The sequence below is a fragment of the Hippopotamus amphibius genome, chromosome 12 (genome assembly GCF_030028045.1).
Source record: "Hippopotamus amphibius kiboko isolate mHipAmp2 chromosome 12, mHipAmp2.hap2, whole genome shotgun sequence".
Classification (NCBI taxonomy): domain Eukaryota; kingdom Metazoa; phylum Chordata; class Mammalia; order Artiodactyla; family Hippopotamidae; genus Hippopotamus; species Hippopotamus amphibius.
The window spans coordinates 77,535,436-77,559,747 of NC_080197.1; the positions used below are offsets into that span (position 1 = coordinate 77,535,436).

The 24,312-nt window shown below is 46.2% G+C and overlaps 1 protein-coding gene across 1 annotated transcript in view; it reads right to left on the bottom strand.

The window, feature by feature from the left end:
• Nucleotides 1-14,046: 14,046 nt before the first annotated feature.
• Nucleotides 14,047-24,312, bottom strand: part of CCND2 (cyclin D2) — a 28,350-nt gene continuing 18,084 nt past the window's right edge. Inside the window, exon 5 of the mRNA XM_057701545.1 lies at nt 14,047-19,347. Within this exon, the coding sequence (XP_057557528.1) occupies nt 19,198-19,347 (150 nt within the window). The 3' untranslated portion in view covers nt 14,047-19,197. The remainder of the gene's footprint in view (nt 19,348-24,312) is intronic.

Sequence of the window (24,312 nt, forward strand, 5' to 3'; positions counted from 1 at the left end):
AGGGTAGGAAGTGTGGACAGTTGAGGGTCTTAAACCAATTCTTAGATGCTCCCTCCATTCACTGTCCAGAGCTACTCACGTGATGCTCCTAACTGCAAAGGTGATAGGAAAAGTGGCGGAACACATGACTGTTTAGTGCGTAGACCATGCCATGCGTACTGTGCGTGTCTGAGTCTCCCAGGGTTCTGCCCTGATCCTCTTCTCTCCTCTACCATGCAGTCTCCTAGGTGATCTTACCCAGTGTATAGCTCTTATTTGTGTTTCTCGTCTGCAGCTTTCCCCCGATCTCCTCACTCATTTTTTTTCTTCCAGTTTTACTGCTGTATAATTGACATGCAGCACTGTATAAGCTGAAGGTGTACAGCATAGTGATTTGACTTACATACATCATGAAATCACTATCACGAAAAGTTTAGTGAACATCCATCATCTTGTAGACGCAAAATTAAAGAAATCGAAAAAATTGTTTTTCTTGTGATAAAAACTCAGGATTTACTCTCTTAACAGCTTTCCTCTATAACATACAGCAGTGTTCATTATCATGTTGTACATTACCTCCCTAGTATTTATTTATCTTATAACTCTGGAAGTGTGTATCTGTTGACCGCCTTCATCCAATTCTCCCTCTCCCCATCCCCAACCCTGGTAACCACAAATCTGATCTCTTTTTTCTATGACTTTGTTGTTTGCTTTTGAAGTATAATTGACCTAAAACTCTATGTTAGTTCCTGTTATGCAACATAGTGATTCAGTATTTCTATATATTTCAGAATGATCACCGAGATAAGTGGTTAAACATGTCACCTGTATTTCCCACACAGTACGTTTCATACCCATGACTCATTTATTTTGCAGCTGGAAGTTTGTACCTCTTAATCTCCCTCACCTATGGCTTTCCTCCCACCACCCTCCTCCCCACTAGCAACCACCTGTTTGTTCTCTGTATCTATAAATCTGTTTCTGTTTTGTTATCTTTGTTCAGTGTGTTTCTGTTCCACATATAAGCAAAATCATGCAGTATTTGTCTTTGTCTGACGTATTTCAGTTAGCATAATATCCTCTAGGTCCATCCATGTTGTCGCAAATGGCAAGATTTCATTCTTTTTTTATGGCTGAGTACAATTCCAACGTATGTGCTTGTGTGGGTGTGTGTATTTATTACATTTTCTTTATCCATTCAGCTGTTGATGGGCACTTGAGTTGCTTCTGTATTTTGCCTATTGTAAACAGTGCTGCTGTGAACATTGGGGTGCATGTATCTTTTCAAATTAGTGTTTTCATTTTCTTCAGATGTATACCCAGCAATGGAATTGCTGGATCATACGGTGGTTTTAGTCTTTTGAAGAACCTCCATGCTGTTTTCCATAGCGGCTATACCAGTTTATATCACATTAACAGTATAGGAGGGTTCCCGTTTCTCGACATTCTTGCCAACACTTGTCTTTTTGATAATAGTCGTTGTGACAGGTGTGAGGTGATATCTCATTGTGGTTTTGATCTGCATTTCCCTGATTATTAGTGATGTTGAGCATCTTTTCATGGGCCTACTGACCACTTGTATGTCTTCTTTGGAAAAAATGTCTCTTCAAGTACTCTGCACATTTTAATTGGGTTGTTTGGGGTTTTTTTGATGTTGAGTTGTATGAGTTCTTTCTGTGTTTTGGATATTAACCCACTATCGGATATATTACTGGCAAGTATCTTTTCCCATTCAGAACATGTCCTTTCTCATTTTGTTGAGAGTTTCCTTTGCTGTGCAAAAGCTTTTTAGTTTGGTGTAGTCCCATTTGCTTATTTTTTCTTTTGTTTTCCTTTCCTGAGGAGACATATCTAAAAAAATATTACTAGGACTTCCCTGGTGGTCCAGTGGGTAAGACTCCACGCTCCCAATGCAGGGGGCCGGGGTTCCATCCCTGGTTAGGAAACTAGATCCCACATGCATGCCGCAACTAAGAGTTCATGTGCAACAACTAAGAGTCTACATGTTGCAACTAAGGAGTCCATATGCCACAACTAAGGAGTCTGCATGCTGCAACTAAGAGCCCACCTACCACAACTAAAAAAAAAGATCCCGCATGCCACAACAAAGATCCCATGTGCTGCAGCTAAGACCCAGTGCAACCTAAATAAATAAATAAATAATTTTTAAATGTATTGCAAATGAAATGCCATTAAAAATAATAAAAAAATAAAAATTATTACTAAGATTGATTTCAAAGAGCTACTGCCTATGTTTTCTTCTAGAATTTTTATGGTTTCAGGTCATATAATTAAGTTGTATATTTAATCCATTTTGAATTTATTTTTGTTCATGGTGGGAGAGAATAGTCCAGTTTGCTTCTTTTGCATGTAGATATTCAGTTTACCCAGCACTATTTATCGAAGAAACCATCTTTTCCCTATGTCTATTCTTGCCTCCTTTGTCATAGATTAATTGTGCACATAAGTCTGGGTTCATTTCTGAGCTCTCTGTTCTGTTCCATTGATCCATGTGTGGGTGTTTGTTCCAGATCATACTGTTTTGATTACTCATGCTTTGTAGTATAGTTTGAAATCAAAGAGCATAATACCTCCAGCTTTGTTCTTCTTTCTCAAGATTGGTTGGCTATTCAGGGTCTTTTGTGATTCAATACAGATTTTAGAATTATTTCTTCTAGATTTATGATAAAATACCATTGGTATTTTGATATGGATTACACTGAATCTGTAGATTGCCTTGGGTACTATGGTCATTTTAACAATATTAATTCTTCCAGTTCTTGGACACAGTATATCTTTGCATCTGTCTATGTTGTCTTCAGTTTCTTTCATCAGTGTCTTATAGTTTTCCGAGTGCAGGTCTTTTACCTCCTTGATTAGATTTATTCCTAGTTATTTTATTCTTTTTGATGCAGTGGTAAGTGGGATTGTTTTGTTAATTTCTCTTTCTGATAGTTCATTTTTAGTGTCTAGAAATGCAGTAGATTTCTGTATATTAATTTTGTATCCTTGCAACTTTATTGAATTCATCAATGAGCTCTAGTAGTTTTTTGGTGGTGTCTTTAAGATTTTCTATGTACAGTATCATGTAATCTGCAAACAGTGACAGTTTTACTTTTTCCTTTCCAATTTGGGTTCATCTTATTTCTTTTTCTTGTCTGACTGCTCTGGCTAGGGCTTTCAATACTATGTTGAATAAAAGTGTGGAGAGTGGGCATCCTTATCTTGTTCCTGATCTTAGAGGAAATGCTTTCAGCTTTTTGCCCTGGAGTATGATATTAGATGTGGGCTCATCATATATGGCTTTCATTAAATGTTGAGGTCTGTTCTCTCTCTGTTTTCAACCCACTTTGTTGAGAGTTTTTATCAAATTGATGTTGAACTTTGTCAAAAGGTTTTTTTGCATCTATTGAGATGATTGTATGATTTTTACTATTCAATTTATTAATGTGTACCACATCAGTTGATTTGTGGATCTTGAACCATCCTTGCATCCCTGGGATAAATGCCACTTGATCATGGTTTATGATCCTTTTAATGTATTGCTGAATTCAGTTTGCTAATATTTTCTTGAGGATTTTTGCATTGATGTTCATCAGTGATATTGGCCTGTAATGTCCTTTTTTCTTTTTTTCTGGTTTTGGTATCAGGGTGATACTGGCCTTAGAATGAGTTCAGAAGCATTCCTTCCTCTGCAGTTTTTTTGGAATAGTTTGAGGAGGATAGGTCCTAGAGACTCTGACTGCGGGACTTGGGGTTCCAGAGCTGGGGTTGGCCTCCTGAGGGGTGGGGCCAGGGCCCAGTGGCTCCTAGGGCTGGTGGCGTCACCTGGCTAGCTGCTTGGCCTGGGGCATCCCAGATGGTGCTGCCATTGTCTGTGTTGCCAAACATTCCGGGGCCTCATCTTCCTGGTGCAGGAACCCTGGGCTGGGGAGCCTGATGTAGGGCTCGGACCACTTGCCCCCTTGGGGAGAACCTCTGCAGTTGTAATTATCCTCTAGTTTGTGGGTCACTCCCTTCCAGGTACATGGGTCCTGACTGTACTACATCTCTGCCCCTCCTACCCATTTTGTTCTGGTTCCTTTTTAAAAATCTTCAGTTGTAGAAGATCTTTTCTGTAGTCTCCAGTCTTTCTCATCAATAGTTGCTCTGTAAATAGTTGTAATTTTGGTGTGCTTGTGGGAGAAGGTGAGCTCAGGGTCTTCCTACTCCCCCATCTTGGCTGCTCTCTCCTCTGCCCATTCATTTATCCAGTGAGCTGCTCAGCATCTTCCCTGGGATCTCAAGCTAACTTTATCCATACAGAACGTTTGACTTTTGCCTCCAAAGCCTGCTCACTCCTCTTCAGGTCTTTCTCATCTTAAGAAGTGGCAATACCTCTATACCCAGTTGCTCACATAATCCTTGACTTCACCGTAACCTTACATTCTCCATCAGTGTCAACACAAATTTCTGTAGGTTCAACAGTACAGTGAGTGCTGGACTTTCACTTTTATTTTCAAACAAATATTTGATCACAGTCTTCACTGAGGCGGAGCCAAGTGCGAAAATACCTGATCTACCTGTAGGTAAGGCATTTTCAATACCTGTAGATCAGGCATTTTCAGTACCTGTAGATCAGGTATTGAAAGGTAGATCAGGTATTTTCACACGTGCCTCATCCTCAGTGAAGACTGTGATTAATCTTTATTTAAGAGTGTCCATGACCTGTTCCATGAATTTGTCCACAGTTTCACATGTGTTTGTGAAGAATGTGGATTCACTCATTATTTGGTGCAGAGTTCTATATGTGTCTGAATCAAGCTTATTAATTGTGTTGTTCAAATCTTCAATAGGAAAGAAAAGGAAAGGAGGAAAAAAGGAAGGAGGGAGGGAGGAATCTAAAACCTAAAAAAAAGTTTCTGTGGGCTCTATCACCAAATCATGTCTTAAATCCACCACTTCCCTGTGTGGCCTTACTACCTCCTCCATGAAGCCTCCATCATCTCTTGTCTGGACAACTGTTAACATAGCTTGTCTGGAGAGTCTGTTAACATAGCTCTGCTGCCTGCACTCTTGTACCCTATAAACCATCCCCTCCTCAGCCAGGAAAGCGATGTCTCTATAATCATTTCATGCCACCCCACCCCCCACCCCCCACTGGAAAATTCTCTCACGGATTCTCATTGCAACTAGAATAAGGTCCCAAATCCTCCAAGGCTGAGGTGACTCGGCCCCTCTCTGGGTCTCTGGTTCCACTTCCCTCCTCACGGCCCCTCTTCACTGAGCTCCAGCCATAACGGATTCCCTCTGTTCCTGGACCGGGTTGTGCTCCTTCCTGCCTCAGGGCCTTTGCATTTTCTGTTCCTTCTGCCGACAATGGATACTTGCATGGCTACCTCCTTCTAGCCTTCAGATCTTAACTCAAAAGTTAAGGCCTTCCTTCTAGCTAAGTAGCCTTCACAGTCACTGTATCATCCTATCTTAGAGTACTTAGGTCTGAAATTATATCATTTATTTACTGTTTTCACAGGTTTATTGCCTGTCTCTCTGCTGGAATGTAGGGTTTTTTTGAAGGAAGGGACTCTTGTTCTCTTACAGGTCTTTAGTGCCTTGGAATGGTGACGGTCATATTTAGAAGCCCGATCAATATTTTTCATCCATAGAAATTGTGTTCCTAAAGAATATTTAATGATACTGATGAGTGGTTAAATGGAAAAAAAAAAAAGGAAAAAAAGTAGGAGAGAGAACTATTCACTATGAGCCTGATTTTATAAGAAAAAATACATACATTATAACAAGATAAGAAGAAACATATAGTTTGTGTGAAGCGTTTTTCTAGGTGATATTTTATAATGTTAAAAATGCTTCCGCTATTCTACTATTAAAGAATTTTTCAGCTATATGTGTATAATTAGGATGTTTTTCATAAAGACAATTACCTAAAGGGCGGATAGGCGAGAACATGTATTCTATGTGTGTGGTCACTCATACATACTAAGGCAAGCCAACCTTCTAGTCTACCACTTAATAGAGTAAAACTCTGAATGTTCAAAAAGAAATCTGAGTTGGTGGGCATGTGTGTTCCTGGTATTTGCTCTGTTTACTTCTGATTGTTATGCTATGATTCTAAGATAAAGCTCTTTAAGACTCACTAGGACAGAGACAAGATTTTTAATTTAAGACTGAAAATGGACAGACAGAACTGACATCAGATATTAGTGTAAACTAACAAGAGTCTTCAGGACCAACTGAGCATTGTGGTTGTGCAATTACCCAAGTTATTTCACCATGACTTTGCTTTTTCCTCCTATTGCTTTTAAGTTGGAAATTGTAGTGGTTTATGCAAATTTAATAAAAGAGAAAGTCTTGGACTCTTATTGGGAGGGATTTTCTTACACCACCCACTGTCATAATTGATTACATGCTGTACCCTGATGGAAGAACAGAATTTCTAGGCCAACAAAACCTCACAAATACACGGTAAACCATCTGCTTTGTCCAGTGACTGAGAAATAATAATGTGAGCAGTGATTCAGGCGGGAAGGGGCTGCCAGTCCAACTGTGCCCAGTCCTCCAGCAGCTTGATGTCTGAAGGTGGAGGGAGATTTGTTTTGGCAGCCGCTCCCCCAACATCTGACATCTGTCACCCAGAGTTCCCCATTATTGCTGGTTCCAAAAAATCATATCTGCCAGTCAAACAGCTTTCCTACTGACGGACGGTGGAAGGAGGACTTGTCAGCCGGCTTCTGGGGAACTCCCCTTTATTCGAATACATGTATCCGATAATCCCTTTTCATGCCTTGCTTTATAGCCTGTCACTTCGTGGGGAAAAGAACTTTCCCTAAGCCCAAGTTCATTGCTGTTTGGAGAATGGCAGCAGAATGAAGGGGATAGTATGGAAGTTGTAAATGCTTATGGTTTTACTGCTGAGGATCAGAGCAATCTCTTCCATCAGGATCCGCAGGAAAACAATACCCCCCTCCCCCGCCACCCCTGCCTTTTTGGACAATTAACATTTGCATTAATAACGCCTTTAAAAATAATTAACGAGGATTTGATGTGTCTGCAGATACAGTCAGTGTCTGCTGGGTGTTGGTTCCAGGACCTTCCTGGGATACCACAATCCGTGGATGCCTGAGTCCCTTACATACGGTGGCACAGTATTTGCATGTAACCTGTGCACATTCTCCTGTATACTTTAAATCATCTCTAGGTTATTTAGAAAACCTCACACAAGGTAAAAGTTATGGAAATAGTTTTCAGTACTCTGCAGATCAGGCTTTGCTTCTTGCAACTTTGTGGAATTTTTTCTCAGACATTTTCCATCTTTGGTTGAGCCTGAGGATGTGGAAGGACTGTATTCAGATTCTCACTGAAGCTTCCAATGTATTAGGCGCTGTACATAGAGTACCTCATTTAACCTGTTTAATAATCCAGCAGGGTTTCTCATTTTACAGCTGACAAGCAGCAGCCCTGGGATTCAAACACAGATCTTGCTTCAGTGAAATTCCCCTCCACTATGGCAGCCTGACTCTCCCTGTCACCACATTTGTGACTATTTGTATGTAACAGATAAATGTACAGTACTGTGAGTAACACTCTAGGCAGATAGCAAGCACTGGGGAGTACTGATGGAGAGGATTCCCCCAGATCCCTGACCGAGTGCTAAGGAAAACCCTAGAATCCTGTTCTGGCCCTAGTATCTGGAAAGATTTAGGATGTGAAGCAAGTAAGGCCATAGGCTGTGCCCTCTCAAAGCAAACCTTCCGTAGACTCTTCTTTCTGATCTACAGGGGCACATGGGAGACAGAAGTGAATGACTGCTGTGAAAAGAGCTGAGACATCAACTTTCCAGGAAGGTACTGACTGAGGTGTCCAGACCCATTGAGCACAGCCACGAATGGAAACCAACGCAAGCCGAGAGCTCTCTCCCCACGTGATGCCTCCATCGCTGGGCGACCCTTTGCTGAGAACAGCAGGAGCCCTTGCAGGGTTCCGGTTATTGTATCCATGGTGGGATAACATTTTTTGAAATAGTAACCAGTATTTTTCCTTTGCATTTTTGGCCCTTCATCCCATGTCCCCTTTTCAGGGAAGGGAAGGTGACAGAGAGCCAGGGAAGTGACCACCTGGAGGATAAAGAAAGTAATCTTGGCATAAGCAAAGGTTTGAGAGACTGTGATGAGGTCTTCCCTGCCCCCGGGACCAGAAAGATTCTCTGGGCTGAGTGGGGGAGGGGAAATGATGAGAGGACAGATGTTGGTGGGTCCCAGAGGAATAGGAACAAACTAAAGGTGTGATTTTTTTTTTAATGACATACATTTGGGAGTTTGGGAGGAGAGCAGAACCTCTGCCCCTTCCCAGGCAGAGCGCCCCTGGAGGAGGTGGTAAGACCCTGCAGAAGCAGTGGCTTTGCAGCGCCCTAGACAGAGCCTGCGGTAATCTTCTGTCTCCAGGCCCAAGCCTGGTGTGGGAGGAGCAGAATGTTTCCTTTACATCCAGAAGTAGCAGAAAAGTCATTGAGAAAACCACAGTTACAGTGTTTGCAATCTTTAAAAGATTTCGGAATATGCAGCCTGTGTGTGCTTTAGGTAAGTTATAACCCAGATGCTACAATCATTCTGTCTTAGTTGCCTGGTGTTGCCGTAGCAGAAACCTGTAGACTTGGGGACTTCAACAGTCAAAATTTATTTCTCACAGTTCTGGAGGCTGGAAGTCCGAGATCAGGATGCCAGCATGGTTGGGTTCTGGTGAGAGCCCTCTTCTGGTTGCACTGTGTCCTCACATGGCAGAGAGAGAAAAGACAGCTAGCCTTCTGCCTTCTTCTTATAAGGGCACTCATCCCATTCAAGGGGACTCCACCCTCAGGACCTAATTACCCCCCAAAAGCTCCATCTCCAAATACCATCTCACTGGCGATTAGGTTCCAACATAACTTTGGGGCGGACACAGATGTTCAGTCTGGAACACATTCTAATCAAGAATGGACAGTCTACAAACATATGGACACCAAGTGGGGAAAGCGGGGAGGGTTGGAGGGGGGGAATGAATTGGGAGATTGGGATACCAAATTGTACACTCTAAATATATGCAGTTTATTGTAAAAAATTAAAAATTAAAAAAAAGAATGGACAGTCTAAGGATGCTGCACTGGAGTCCTAATCAGGAGAAGCATAGTCCACAAGAACTTCTATCTGTATTTTGATTGGAATGGATACTTTAATTAGCAGCCTGAATTTCGGAAAAGTGATTTTTTTTTGGTGAAAATGGTAACGTGCAACCCAAGTTAGACACCGGTCTTGTTGAAGTCATGTGTATCAGTTTAGATGTCTTAGAGACCCTCCCCCCTCCACTGAATGACCAGTGAAGGGTCTAGGGACCCTGGCCTTCATCCTCAGGGTGCTGCCGGCCAAGCCTCATCTCTCTAACAGCCCTCCGTGTGGCCGTGGGATTGGGAGGCCTTCTGGTTACTCCTTGCTGACTGCCCGTAAGAGAACCCTGCCTTTGGAACGTTTGCCTGGAGGAGGGAAAATTTCCTGCGAGGGGGTGATGGAGACAGAGCCCCCCGCAGTGTGGCAGAAGATGCAGAGTGTTAGAAGTCAGTCTCGCTGGGTCCCAGTCTTAGTCTGACCCTTGCTGTGAGCTGTGTGTCCCTCGAGTCACTTGGCTACAAGACGAGATGTCAGATTCATTGGGGTCATGAAGGTTACATGAGATGCTTGTGAAGGCTCTTTTAAGATTGCACTCAGATGCTAAAAAGTCTTCCTTATCTCAGTGCCTAAGCTGGTGGTATTGAGCGTCTAGACCGTCGGTACCTGTCTGGAAAGTGAACTTTTGAAAACTGAAGTAGGTGCCTCTCATATACTCCTCTTTAGCCTTGACAATGGCTAGCATTTATCAAGCTCTGGTCTGTGCCAGGCAGTGTGGACGTGCAAAAATGAGTAACTCAGGAGGTACTGTGAGCGTTGAACTCCATTTCACAGATGAAGAACCGAGTCACGGAGGGGCTAGGTGATGCCTGAGGTTACACAGTGAGCAGGTGGAGGGAGGAGGAGAAGGGTCAGGGGAAGAGGGGATTCCAGAGCAGGCACTTGTGTTCTTGACCCCGCATGAAAAAGCAGCCATCCTGTGACTCCTTTGTCTGTTTCTGCGGGGAGTGCAAAGATGTCATACCTGGAAAACTAGGTGCCAGAGAAACATCTGTTGAATGGGGTGTTTGGTGCAGGATGCCCGGCATGTAACCAGCCCTCATTTATTGAATGAATGAGCAGTGCTCAAGAGCTGCACACGTAAGAAGGGATGGTGAGAACTCATCATTGTTGATGGATGGGACAATTGAAACAGCCTTGGGATTTGTACTTTTCAACAGATCTAAAAATCTCACAAGTTTATCTTCTCATGGGGTCATTACGGTGCCAGGAGAACTAAAAGTGACTGCCCAAACAAGCAACAGAAAAAGCTAATCTTTAACCTGGCCTACCTGCAGTCCTCCGTGTGGGCTGACTCTAGGGTCTCAAAGGAATTTCAGAAATCTGCCCCAGCTCCTGGTTATTTGAAAAGTAAAAGCCCACGAAGAGATAACAGAGCAGAGATGACAAAGGCTAATGGGGAATGCAGGTCTTTTTCATTTGGGGTAGAAAAGTAAAGGGAGGGTCCCAAGCCTGCTCTGCTCCAGCTGGGGCTTACAGGGGTGGTGCTTCATAGCCGGAGGTGGGACAGACTTCAGAGCTGCAGACTCTTTGGGGGACAGGTGGCTGATGTCAGTGAGGGAAGCAGGTTCCACGGGGGGAGGCGAGAGGGTCACACTGCCCTCAGTGGCAGCCCTGTCTGGCTTGCAGGCCTGTCTTTGCCTGGACATGTATTTCCCAAGAGCAGTTAAAATCCTTACTTTTATGGGAAAGCTCTCATGTTAGGTTGGCATGTAAGTCATGATGGGAGTCAAACTAAACACTCCAGCAGGCTGGATTTGGTCTATAGGCTGCTGTTTCCATCTCCGAATTAGACGCTGAAAAGATTGGCAAGAAGTCAAGAAGAGAACCAGCCCCTCCCAGGTGCAGTCAGAATGTGGCAGTGCTGAGAGATGCAGGGGAGGGAGCAGCCTGTCCAGCTCACCCGCAGGAGGGAGGAGCCACCCTACACCTGGCTGCCCTGGTTCTCTCTGTAAGTTGTTCCTGCTTGTGGCATTAGTGCCACCTAGTGGACTTCCCAGGAAGTGCTCTCTGTTGACACTCACCAAGGCCAGAGGGAGATGGGGTACCAGGGCCACTAGCCAGAGTCAGAGCAAGTCAGCATCATTGAAATGGAAGCGGTGTTTTGGATAGGCATAGATACCAAGCTCCCGTGGGGTGCTGAGGCAGGGTCTGGGGGAAGTCAGCGGGGCTGTCCTGCTATGTTCTCAGGCCGCCTGGTTCTGCTTGCCGGCCTGATGGGATCTGCGCCTCCGTGGCAGTGGAAGACACCCCACCCCCACCCCCACCCCCCAAGCCCAAGCCATCAGCTCAGAACAATTAGTACACAGGAATCCCAAATCGACGCCTGTGGCTGTGTTCATCCTGTTTCATTAGGATGACATCTGTGTTCATTGTGTTTAAAATCCATCATGTTGTGTGTGCTCTCCAAGCTATGAATATTTTCCCTTCATATTTAAAAGCACTTCCTGCGCCCTTATTTCTGGAAAACGTCAAACTCCGTTTCCAAACCCTACTGCATCTTTCCAAATGTGTTTTCCTAAAACTCATTTGCTTGAGGGAACCTGTCTCGTAAAGCGCCCCCTGCCACCCAGGGCGTTTGCTGCCACAGCTCTGTGCAGTCTTGGAGGCCTGTGTGTGTTGTGACCCACGGAAAGCCTCTGAAACCAGGGGGCACGAGTTTTGTTTGCTTTGTCCTTCCTTGCAGGTCTTGCACACGTGTTGGCTGTGGTCAGTCAGCTCTTTGTGACGTGCTGACCCTTCACGCCCACTGTCACCAGCATTTTTGCTGCTGTTGCTATAAGAGCAGGGCAGAATGCTCTGGTGGAATACCCAGCTCTGAATGCTCGCCTCATGGCAGCGCGACGAGAATGTTACTAAGGCAACTGGTAGGTTTCCTTTTGGTGTGACCTCTGTGTCCTGACTTACAGTCCCCAATCTCTGCAAAGTCATTAGAAAAGTTCTCACTAGAGTACAAACAAAAGACCTGGGATTTCGAAGTCTCTGCTCCATCACTAACTTCTACTTGCAGAAAGGGCCCTTTTGCCTCAAGCTTGAGATTCTCCAACTGTAAGATGAAATGGGTCTGAGAGCATGTGTGAAGGGGCCGTTGGACTGATCCCGAGCCAGCTGTGTGGGACGGAGCACTAGCTTTGTCAGCCTCCTTCCCACCTTCAACACTCGCAGCCCAGGCTGGGAGAAGCCGGCCCGCTGGATGGCACTTGGAAGGAGCCGCTGGAGTGTTATTAACAGACACGGCACTGCAGGGTGAACAGATCAGGAGGGGAGGGAGGGAGGGACCTGGCTGGACAGCAGGTCGTGCAGAAGAGGATTCCAAGGATGGTTAAGAACGGCAACCAGAGGCCTTGGAAACTCCCGAGAGGCCCAGTGGACTCCGCTAGGCAGAAACCCAAGAAAAAAGTTATCCCTGCTTTTCTCCAAGAACAGTGGAAATCAATGGGGGATGGAGACAAAGGGGAATTTCGAGAGTCCTTGTAAGATGAAACATCCTATGAAGTGGAGTTACTTGGGAGTAACAGGGAATGTCTTCATCTGGACTTTCCCACCATGACCAGTATTAATCTTCCTGCTTGCACCTCGGGTCAGAATGAAACTTCTGGAAAACAGCCTTCAGTGACTTTTTTTTTCCCTTAGGAACTAGGTTATTATTTTCTGTCTCTATAGCTCTATTTCATCTAATATTTTATTGTTGGAAACTCATAGAAATTCACTTATTTTATACTTTTATTTTCACATTTAAAAAATTTTATATTGGAGTACAGTTGATTTACAATGGTGTGTTAGTTTCAGGTGTACAGCAAAGTGATTCAGTTGTACGTATACATGTATCTATTTTCCAGATTCTTTTCCCATATAGGTTATTACAGAATATTGAGTTCCCTGTGCTATAGAGTAGTTCCTGGTTGATTACTTTATATATAGTAGTGTGTATATGTTAATCCCAGCCTCCTAATGTATCCCTCCCTACCACCTTTCCCCTTTGGTAACCATAAGTTTGGTTTTGAAGTCTGTGAGTCTGTTTCTGTTTTGTAAATAAGTTCATTTGTATTATATTTTAGATTCCACATATAAGTGATATGTATTTAATTTACTTCACTTAGTATCATAATCTCTAGGTCCATCCATGTTGCTGCCAATGGCATTATTTCATTCTTTTTTATGGCTGAGTAATATTCCATTGTATATACGTACATCTTTATCCATTCAGTGATTTTCAAAGAGACAGGGAACTATAGGGAAAACGAACTTTCATAGTAACATCCACCCCTCTTGGGAAAGAGGCTGGTCTGAGTTGCTGAGGTCAGGGAGCAATTGGCAATTTGTTTACGCGTGGACTTTGCCACCCCTTTCCCAGGCTCTGCCTCAGCACCCTTCCACCAAGGCAGTGGTGCTCCAGTCCTCAAGGAGAGACACAGACAGAGAGGATCAGGAATCAGGTGGGACCCATAGAGAGCAGCAGGCAGCCGGGGAAGCTGAAGGGGTCGGGTTCTCCAGAAACACCCCCGACCCAGAATCTAGAGATGGCACCTCAGAAGCCAGGAGATGCTCAGACCTGGAAGTGAGCAGCTGGCAGTAATCAGGGGACTAAGCACCTGAGGTCTGGTCACGGCAGCAGCAACTGGCCCACCTTCTGAAGGTGGCCTGAAGCTTCTGGTTTATAAGATGGTTGCACGGGTGACCCAACAGCGGGGGCAAAAAAAAAAAAGGTCATCAGTGCTTGCACTGCAGTAACACACATCGATGACCCTCCAGGTCAGGATCTGCATTTTCCCCCAACACCAACTGCCACCAACAGAGTTCTGATGCGAGGAAGTTGTGTTCCACACTGAGGATTGCTGGTCTAGAAATAAGTCAGAAGAGCCAGAGGATTTAGGTCAAGGTGAGTTTATTGTCCAAAGAGCATAACCTAATTGCATCCAAAACCATTTTCAAATCCATCTTTAAGCTAGTCAGAAAAACAGGTTATTATTTTTAAAAAATCACTTAACACTGAACAGATAGGACCTCTGAAAAGGCAGCTTGACTATACCACGTCACCATCATAGCCAATACATTTTTTTCCCATACTTCCTAAAAACCTCCCGTGTACACTGATCGTGCTACTTTAGCACGTGCTCGAATGCCGATCAAATAAAACACCCACACCTCTTATAGAGCACATGGTGAGAGAATAACATTGACTGGATAAGGCATCACACTCGTTTTAAAGCAAAAAAAAAAAAAATTTATAATAATAATAAAAGAAAGTCCAAGACGAGAAACTGTAACTGAGAGAGAAAGATCTGAGGTACATGGTAATGAACATAATGGAAAAAATCCAATGGCCCGGTGATCTGCTGGGGCTTTCAGAATTGGCCAGCAGTAAAAAAATATAACCAATTAAAAAAAAAAAAAAAAAAAACGAGAACTTTTTTTTTTTTTTTTTAAAGGATAGGCACCTGTCAAAATACACTGGCTACTGTAATGGCTACAGTCAGTAAGGCACTTTTTTTCCCCAAAGGAGGCTGCAGGCAAAGGAAGAAATGTGGCAGTTCCAGCATGCGTGTATATGTTTGCCGATGCCTTCTGGAAACCTAAGCCAAGAATCGGGTCTGACAGCCCAGCCAAGTCTAAAAGCAGAGACACACGGATATAGAGCGGTGGTTCTGGCTGAAGGGACTGTTCTGGGTTGTTTAGAATCCAGGGTCATGAAAAGCCGGGTGGGATGAGGAAGCCATAAACATCCTCTTGAATCTCCTGGCCGTATTTTGCACAAATGGGTGACGGGACCGGCCCCAAGCCCACAGCAGAGGAGCCTGCACTCGTTCTGTCACTACAGAGCGTCTGTTGGCTGAAGGGGACTTAGCCGTCTCAGCACTAATTTCCCTTTTAAAGCTATTCTCAGGGTTGGACTGTCTCAAAGATAAGCAAAGAAGAATCCTTTTGGCTTAGAAGCCAACTGGCTTACTCAGATTTCTTCCCCATTCTTACCTCCCATTTCCACTCTATCAATATTCTCTTCTTGAGCTAGAAAAATCATTATTTACATGAGATAAGGTGCAAGTCTATTTCTTCTCCCAGCCCTGCCCCCTGTGGCCGGTGGAGAGAAAATTCCCCTGCCCTCTTTGAGAAAGTCATCCAATCCTGCTAACCTGGCAGTCCCAAGGCTCCCGGGGTGGCATGGACAACAGCCTCGGAGCTGGGCCACAGCCCCCCTCGGAAGGGAAGCCCCCAATGCCCGCAGCCGGGTTGGCCTCCCTGCCGAGCCTCACATGCCCGACTCGGAGGCTGAAGAGGCAGAACAGGGCCTCCATACAGCATGCAGGGACCAGGCTGTGGCACCGGCTGGCTGCTCAGTGGGGCAGGGCCAGTTCCAGAGGACAGCCTCCTCGGACAGAAGCCCCTTCTCTCAGCCTAGGGGGGCATTTGGCTGAGGCATCTGTCTCCCACCCCCACTGCAGGCTTCTTGGCTGTTATGAACCCGCATGGAACTGAAAGAATTATGCTTAGCATATATATTTGGCATACAAGGATTTTTCCCCCTAGGATTTGGCCAAAATAGGGGAAGGAACAAAATTTGGCAGGCTAGGGGAACAACTGAGCCCCCACTGATGGAGAAAAACATATAAACAACCAACCAAAAAAAAAAAAACCCCACAAAAACCATAAAGAGGAGGAAGTAAAGAAGAGACAGAAAGACAACAAGGTAGAAAAAGACTGAAATAGGTTTGGAACCCCTTGAGTGGGAGGAAAGAGAAAAAAATGCATGGGGAGAACTGAACTCCTCTGGGACAAAAGCTCCTACCGAGGAAACCAAGATCCAAGGAGAGGATATCAGCCAGTTCAACAGAGCCAGGTTCCTTCTTTTGTGTGAGGAGGGAGCAGGCAGAAAAGCCAAACTACCTACATACTCTCCCCATCTGTAACCCTACACCTCCCATCACACTAGGCCCCAAGGATGGGAAGGAGAAAAAGCTAGAAGGCCCCAGTGGCCCCTGGGGAAAGTGGAAAGTGAGAGACCGCGGGGGAGTCTGTTGGCCTCTTTCCTTCCTTATTTGTCAGGTTCTATCACTTGCTGCTTCCGTTTTGAGCTTAGCGGCTGGTCACTGTACAAGAGATCTGTACCTGGCTTTCTCTTTAGGTTCCAAGACTCCCAAGAACTCTAGGGCCCATGCCTTTCTCCATCCTGGGGAACCCCTCAGAGCCCAGAAGAGCGGCCTGTGCAAAGTGTGCTCCCGATAAAACACGGGCTGCTCAGCCTTCCTCTCCAAAACCTCAGAATTCAGCACCCACTGGCCCACCAGAAATCCCTAGAATTTCGGGGTCATGTAACTCACTGAGTGCTGAACCCTTACAACACACTTCAAGGGAGACTGACTCATCTGGGGTTGCATCTCTGGAGAGAAGCAGCCTCCCCACCTCCCTTCGACTACCAACCCAATACTCACCCAACCCGTTTCTCCAATCATGCCAATTCAACACACGATTTAAAACCTGAAAACCATTTAGTGCCACTTAGCGAGGACCTGGCTTCACCTGCCTGCCGCAGCCCAGACAGGTGGGAGCAGTTGCTGTGGCAACCCTGCCTGCTGCAGGTTCAGACCTAGGAAGCCCTCTGAGATCATCCTGAACGGGGGCTGCCTGTGACCAGGAAGGGGCCAGAGAGAGGGGAAACTTTCCAGATGAAAGGACCTGAAGAAGATGAGAGCCCTGCTTTAGAAAGGCCTGCAAGGCAAGGCTCTCTAGATAGCCTGCTGGAATTCACTAGGCTGTGTCCTGATTCCTGGTACCCAAGTGGTACCTAGTCCACTGCATCAACCTCTGTGCTGAGTGTTGGCCTTGCGGGGGAGGGGAAATCCCTTGGTTCAATTGCATTTTTTCCATCATGATGAGGATACCGGAGTCAGAATGGAAGCCTGATGACCTTCACCACAGAAGAGGTCCCTGGGCATGAGACCCTGGGGCCAAATCCCCCACCTTCCACCTGGGAGGGGCTGCAGCCTCCTCCCCGCTCCGCCTTCCCCGACTAATGGGCTCCCAAGCAGAAACTGTACGGTTGTGAGGTATTATGAGAACAAAAATGTGAACCATTTTCTTTTGTAGCTATTGATTTTGTCCAGTAAACCTGAGGTAAAGAATACTCTGTCTTTGAAGTATGTGATCAGAGAGGAAAAAAAAAAAAAAAAAAAAAAACCATGAATACGCTACCAGAAGGAAACAAACTAGGTATGGAAGGGCTTTTCCAGTACGAAGAACTCCTATCTCAACCATCTACTTCAGGACTTGGAAATTTAAGCAGTAAAATAATATATTATAAAAATGTTTATAAAATAGCAGCACACTCGGTGAAACATTACAGCTAGGTACTGTTAACATGGGTAACGATGAATGATCTTAGCTTCTTAGCAGCGCAAAAAAAATAATAAAAAACTGAACATAATAAAATGAAAAATAAGAGACCCTTAGATTTTTCTCCATCTTAAACCCTCATACTACGAAACAAGGCAGAATCTGTGTATAAAATAATTCTTCAACGTAGCCCTGTTCTCATTTTTTTTTACTTAAAAAGGCAAATATTTTAATAGCTTCATTACCTGTCAATTATAATTGTGCAAAAAAAAAAAAAAGTTGGTGCTTCAACCTCTCTGCTAACTGAATGCCTCTAAGACGTGGAGAGGAAAAAAAATTCAAGTACGCTGAATGCAACCTTGCAATGAAATCAACGAAAAACGGAAACGGGAACAAAATGCCACACTGATGACCGCTATCTGTCTTTGCACCAGCAATAATGTTTTTTTCCATGTCCAAAGGAGAAGTATAGAGGTGGGAATTAAGATCCTTCCGTGCCATCAAAATGGTAACATCTTTGTTTTTAGGAATGTTGTGATGGGGATTTCAGCGGAAGGGGGTGTGTCTTGAGTTCAGGTGGGGATGCCAGAGAGTGTCAGATACAGGACAGCAGCCCGACTGGGGGCAGGAGGGGAGGGGGCGCAGGAGGAGAAGGGAGGCGGCTACTCTGCACGATTTGCATAAACCATCCCATCTATCCCTCAGGAACAATTTTTCAAAGTGCTTTTCGAATGGAATGGTTTATACTAAAACGCTCACCTGTGGACCAGACATGCCAATCAGCACCAAAAAATTCTTCTGTTTCCTAATGAGGGATGCCAAGGTCACATTACTCTCTTGAACACATCAGGAGAAAAGGTTCCATCCATTCCAGATCCCACCCTCGGGCTCCGTCTGCCTCCATTTCATAGGAGTTTGAGGGATGGCCCGTAGCTAGATTGCCCCCTCTTAGATAAAAACTGGGTGGTGTCTGCAATGAACCATATTTGGAAGAAGAAGAAAGATATCGAAAAACGTGAAACCCAGGATCCAATCACCTGTGTCCAACGGGCAAAACGAATGCTGCTTTTAGGTAGCAGCTACTGTTGACAGCAAGAGTTGTCATTAGAGACCCAGCAATGCTCCTGACGTAGTAAAAAACAGGTGGTTGGGGGCAAAGGTGCTTCTCCATCCAAAATGGTTCGGTCGCGCGGAGGTTATTTTCTAACTCCCTCCCCATCCTGTCCCTCCGTGTTTCTAATTTCTTCTGGAGTTCATTGCTTTGCAATCTAATCCTGCCATAAATGGCCTCTGCGGTTCCTCAACATTATCCTACAGGGGTATATACGTGCTAGTTCATAACATGAAAAAAAAAAGGCTCTAATTTGTTCCCATAGTGCAGGCATACATTTTCTCTAGCTACTCTGCAAGTTTTCCTGTAAGCATTTTACTATGACTTTTAACATCATCAAACAATAACTGTTCGCATATACAAGGGATTCCCTTCTGTTGTACTTCAAATAGGCACCAAATGCTTTTAATGATTCTGTTTTTATAGGACCTTTATGTTTCACTTCTAAAAGATCTTTCAATACGATCTAGGTGGGGGCAGAATTTTTTTTTTTAAGTTTCATCCTAAAACATAAGAGAACAAAACACATCCAGAGAGAAGGAGAGAGCAGATTGGACTCATCTCTCCCATTCGGCCCGCCTGACATCCTCACAGGTCAATATCCCGCACGTCTGTAGGGGTGCTGGCTTGGTCCAGCTCATCCTCCGACTTGGATCCGTCGCCCTGGTCCTGACGGTACTGCTGCAGGCTGTTCAGCAGCACCACCTCAATCTGCTCCTGGCAGGCTTTGAGGCAATCCTAGAAGGAGAACGGTCCAGACCGGAGCTTGTTAGCAAGGGCACAGAGCAATTGATGAAGAAAACACACGCGATTCAAGCCCCACCTAAGTCCATGCTAGTTTCCCAGGGGAAAGAAAGTTAAAATATACAGGAGATGCATCCTTCCGGTGACGGGGAACCTCACGACTCCGAGTGGAGTCCACGGACCGGCAGCATCAGCACCATCTGGAAGCTGTTAGAAATGCAGAACCTCAGCCCTCTCCAGACCAGTCGAATTGGAATCTGCATTTTGGCAGAAGCCCAGGTGAATCGTACGCACAGAACCTGGGCAGCACTGGCCGAGATGAGGAGCCCTCTGGGGCCACGCAGCACCCTGTAATCCAAGGGCCAGCGAGATGCTTCCTGCCTGGGGACACTGGGAGGTGAGAGGGAAAAGGGGGAAGGCCAGCTCTATGGACAGTGTGACGGCACTAGACCACCCGAGGGATAGAAAAAAGACTGGATTAAATAACACTAACCCTCACAGCAACTGTGGAAATGCTTAAAAGCAAGCAAATCTGTTTTTCTGCTTATTTACCATTCCCCTAACTCTCATGAAAATACAACACACAATATTTACAAAATTCTGGAACTTGAGCCATCTAATTTGGGAATAGGCAAAAAAAAAAAAAAAAAAAAAAAAATGCAGCACTGCTTTGATATTAGTCTATATTTGGTAGGGAAGATTCAGAGTGTGTCTGGCCCAGGGAGAAGCTCCTATTAGCTGGGTGATATGGGACAGAGCGGCAATTCGTTGGTGTCACTAGGGAGGGATGGTGTTGGTACTAGCAAGTGGGGGTAAGCTGAAGAAATTGCTCTTAGGAGCAACTTCCCAATATCTTCCCTTGGCAAGCCTGCTTTCCTGTGCTCTGGTAAGCAGCATATACATATGGAAAATATGTTAAATTCACTCTGCCTGGGTCTTTCCACAGTTTAATGTATGTTTCCCTTTTGTTTGTTTCGCCCAGAGGTTACTGTTTGCCAAGCTCAAAGCATTATCTCTATTTTCCAAAGATCTAAAATAAAGTCGGAGTCTCAGGAACGCTATTTCCACACCCCCACATGTTCCTTTCCTATCTCTCATCTATTTCAGCTTTTTATGAAAACTAAGATTAAGAGCAACGGCAGACCAAGCACTAAGGGCAGATACGAAATTTCACCCGGAACGAATGAAGAGTGACAAGAAGACACGGGTATTCGCTGTCCCCCCCACCAGGCTTGCGGCAAGCCACTAAGTTATTTTCCTTTCCTGACCTCCGTTTCCCCACTTATAAAGTAAGGGTAAGGAAATGCTCACAGAGGGAGGGCCAACTGAGATCATTTGGACAAAGTGCTAAGTTCAACCCACGTTAATCATTTACTGTGAATACTAAGAAGTCAGTCCTGGAATCGGAAAGAGTTCCTGAGATTTCTTTGAAACAAGGTATGAGTGAGCATTTGCTCAGGACAGGTGAGGCAGGCAGTGCAGAAGGCACTGGGGATGGAGTGTCCGGAGGGGCAGATGTACTTCGGCCCAGAGCTCTCCGTTCCCCACCCCGAGAAAGGGCCAGGGACTGGCTGCTGAGGACCCACTGACATTTCTCAAACTTTCCTGTGGCCTCACCCGGTCACACCCTCTAACCCGCCTGACCCCCTAACTGGTGATTAGAACACTGATGGGCCTTGCTGGGCACCTGCTCTGCCCATCCAGTGCCCCTCCTCCAAGGCCCATCCTGCAGTGGCCATGCTTCTGGTCACTCACCACTCACGAAAGTGCTTGGTGCTGAAGGCGAAGGGCAGGATGCTTCTAAGGGTACCTGCGTTTCAGTGGAAGGTATTTGAGGACCCGAAAGCCTTATGATCTCTAACAATTAATCTTAAAGAACACGGTTAGGGACTTCCCTGGTGGTCTAGTGGATAAGACTCAGTGCTCCCAATGCAGGGGGCCTGGGTTGGATCCCTGGTTGGGGAACTAGATCCCACATGCATGCTGCAATTAAAGAGTCTGCCTGCTGCAAGAAGATCCTGCATGCCACAACTAAGACCCAGCGCAGCCAAAATGAATAAAATAAATAAATAAATAAATAAATAAAACGAACGAGGTTAACATGGTAAAAACTGGCGACAGTCAAAACTCCTCTGGCTCGTCCCTTGGGAAGCACCCATCCAATCCTGCCCTATTTTCCTTCCTCCGAGGCTCTATTTCTGGCTCACCACATCTGCCACCCCAATAAAGTGACCAGCTCAGGATGCCATGACCACACCAGCAGCCAAGACAGATGGTCCTCCAAACGGGGAGACGGGGCTCCAGCGAGCTAAAGAACCTGACTTGCGGCCACAGACAGTATCTCTTAGGGTCACCCGTGTTCCTACTGTTACCGGTATTCAGACTTCCCTCCCAGCAGCCTGAGACCCTAAAGGAACAGGGTCCTCCAGGGAGGGCTGGCACACTGGGCAGTCACTTCTATGGGACTTCAAGAGAACACAGGCATCAAACTTCCAGCCAGAAACAGCTTTCTCAAATCAAATGAGGAAAGATTTCACATAAAACACAAACTCTCCTTTCCCCAGTCCCATTGTAATTTCAACCTAAATCATTCCCGACTATGGCCAGCTCTTCCTCTTCGATACCTCTTACTTCAAGAGAAAAGGGATGGGACTGCCTAGGTGTCACAGTGGTTAAGAATCCCCCTGCCAATACAAGGACGCAGGTTCGATCCCTGCTCCAGGAAGATCCCACATGCCATGGAGCAAATAAGCCCATGAGCCACAACTACTGAGCCCATGTGCCGCAACTACTGGAACCCATGTGCTGCAACTTCTGAAGCCCATGCTCCGCCCAACAAGAGAAGCCACCGCAATGAGGAGCCTGCACACCACAATGAAGAGTAGCCCCTGCTCACTGCAAGTAGACAAAGCCCGTGTGCAGGAACAAAGACCCAACGCAGCCAATAAATAAATAAATAAATAAATTTAAAAAAAGAGATAAAGGGATGACTAGAGCAGTTCCCCCAGAAATGAGGGACCCTGAAGCCCAAAGGCTCAGCTGTGACAGAGCAGGAAGCTAAAACTCTTGGGGGGGGGTCCATGGTGTCCCCCATTCCTGGAAAGCACTCTGGGGACTTCATGACTTGGCTGTCCTCATCCAAGTTTCAACTGTGGGGACCTCTTGTCTTGGCTAGATGAAAAACTACTTAAGGGCAAGAGCTCGTCTTACATAAAGGAAAGGATGTTGCAGGTTCTACTCTGACGGTGGCAGGAAGGAAATCAGCATCCCTCTTCCTGGAGACAGCGCTCACTCCCTGCACTTTAACAGCTTCCTTTAGGACTGCAGGGGCCCTTCGCGGGCTTCCCAAGAGCGTATGAATTTCCTGTGAGCTGGTGGAAAGTGAGGTTCGTGGGAGCGTTGGCTGGTGCCCCTACCTGCGGCAGACATGCCCCTCCACCCAGTCCACCCAGTCCCGGTCTTGCCCGAGGGGCTCCCAATCTCCCCATCGGGCAGAAGAGTGCCAGGGACCGAGGTAGGGGGTATCACCTGGAGGAAGGATAAGGCCAAGCCCAGAGAAGGAAATAGAAGGGGGACAAGTTGCAGAGCCTGAGGGAACAGGATGTGAAGCTGGAAAGAGTGATGGAGTGTGTCCACAGGTGGAGTTCTAAGATGACACACAGATAGTTACAGGATCTGAGAACTGGGGGCTCCGGGGGGCTTTTGGAGATCAAACAGCCAACTGCCGCCACTTCGCAGCTAGAGAACTGAGCTGAAGCTGGCTCATCCCATAGTCACATCTAGTTAAAAGCTAACCCTGGCCTTCAAAGGGCGAGCCTCCAATTCCAGAACCCTCTTCCCTGTGTACTGCTCTGCCTCTTCCAGGCTCTAAGGAAAGACAGGGCAGAGACTCTCTGAGCAAGGCAGACACAGCCCAAGTGGCCTGGAAAATCCCCGACAGCGCCTCCAATGAAATGATGCTCCGTGCACGGAAAGTGTCGCAGCTCTGGGCTCTCTGCTTCTCGGCAGCCTCCAAAAAGCACCAGCCATTGTGTCAAGATGCCCCAAATTAAGCGGATCAGAAGGAGAGCCATAATGCTCGTCTGTCAGCCTGGACAGGTGGCACTCCACAGCGCTGGGGGTCGGGCAGGCCTCCAGCCCGATGATGCTAGGCCCCTCCCCCGCCCGCCCCCGGCCCAGAGCCCTGACAGCGGCGTTTGTGATGCCCGGCTCCTTCCCCGGCCCCGACTTCCTCCGCGTGCTGGCTCCAGCCCCGCGCCCCGCACCCTCTTCGGCCTCCCTGAATGGGCTGCGGAACTGCTACCATCAGCCTCCAGTGTCACTGCATCACAGCATTGTCACCACACACGCACTGCACTCAACAGGGGCACAAAGAGCTGAATGAGCCCCAGACCCGCGGCCAACTCAGGCACAGACAACTTAGGAAACTATCTCATTCTTCCTTTCTTCACAGCCTGTTGGGCTTATTTCCTTGAATACCAAATGAGACCCGCGGCAGAAATCAGGCAGGAGCAGGAAGCGTCAGCCTCCAATGCTGTTTCCTCCACTGCCCCACCCCTGGCTTCCCTTCCGGCGACTCTTCTGGAGACTCCTGACCACAGGCTCTGTCTAGTCCACAAAGGACAGTCTTGGGAACACAGGGGTCTTCAGGAGAAGGTGTGATGTCAGGGCTCCGGGGACCAAGACAAGCCTGAGGACCCTAGGATTTTGACACGCGGTCAAAATCAAGTCTTCCCTGGCACTGCTCACTGCCAGCCAGGATCCTAATATGCTAGGATGACCCTAGGGGAGGGGGGTCCTGGAGTCTTCTCTGGGCAATAGTTAAGAATGCGAAGGACTTCCCTGGTGGTCCAGTGCTTGAGACTTCACCTTCCAATGCAGGGGGTGCAGATTCGATCCCCAGTCGGGGAGTTAAGATCCCCCCGTGGCCAAAAAAAAAACACAAAGCATAAAACAGAA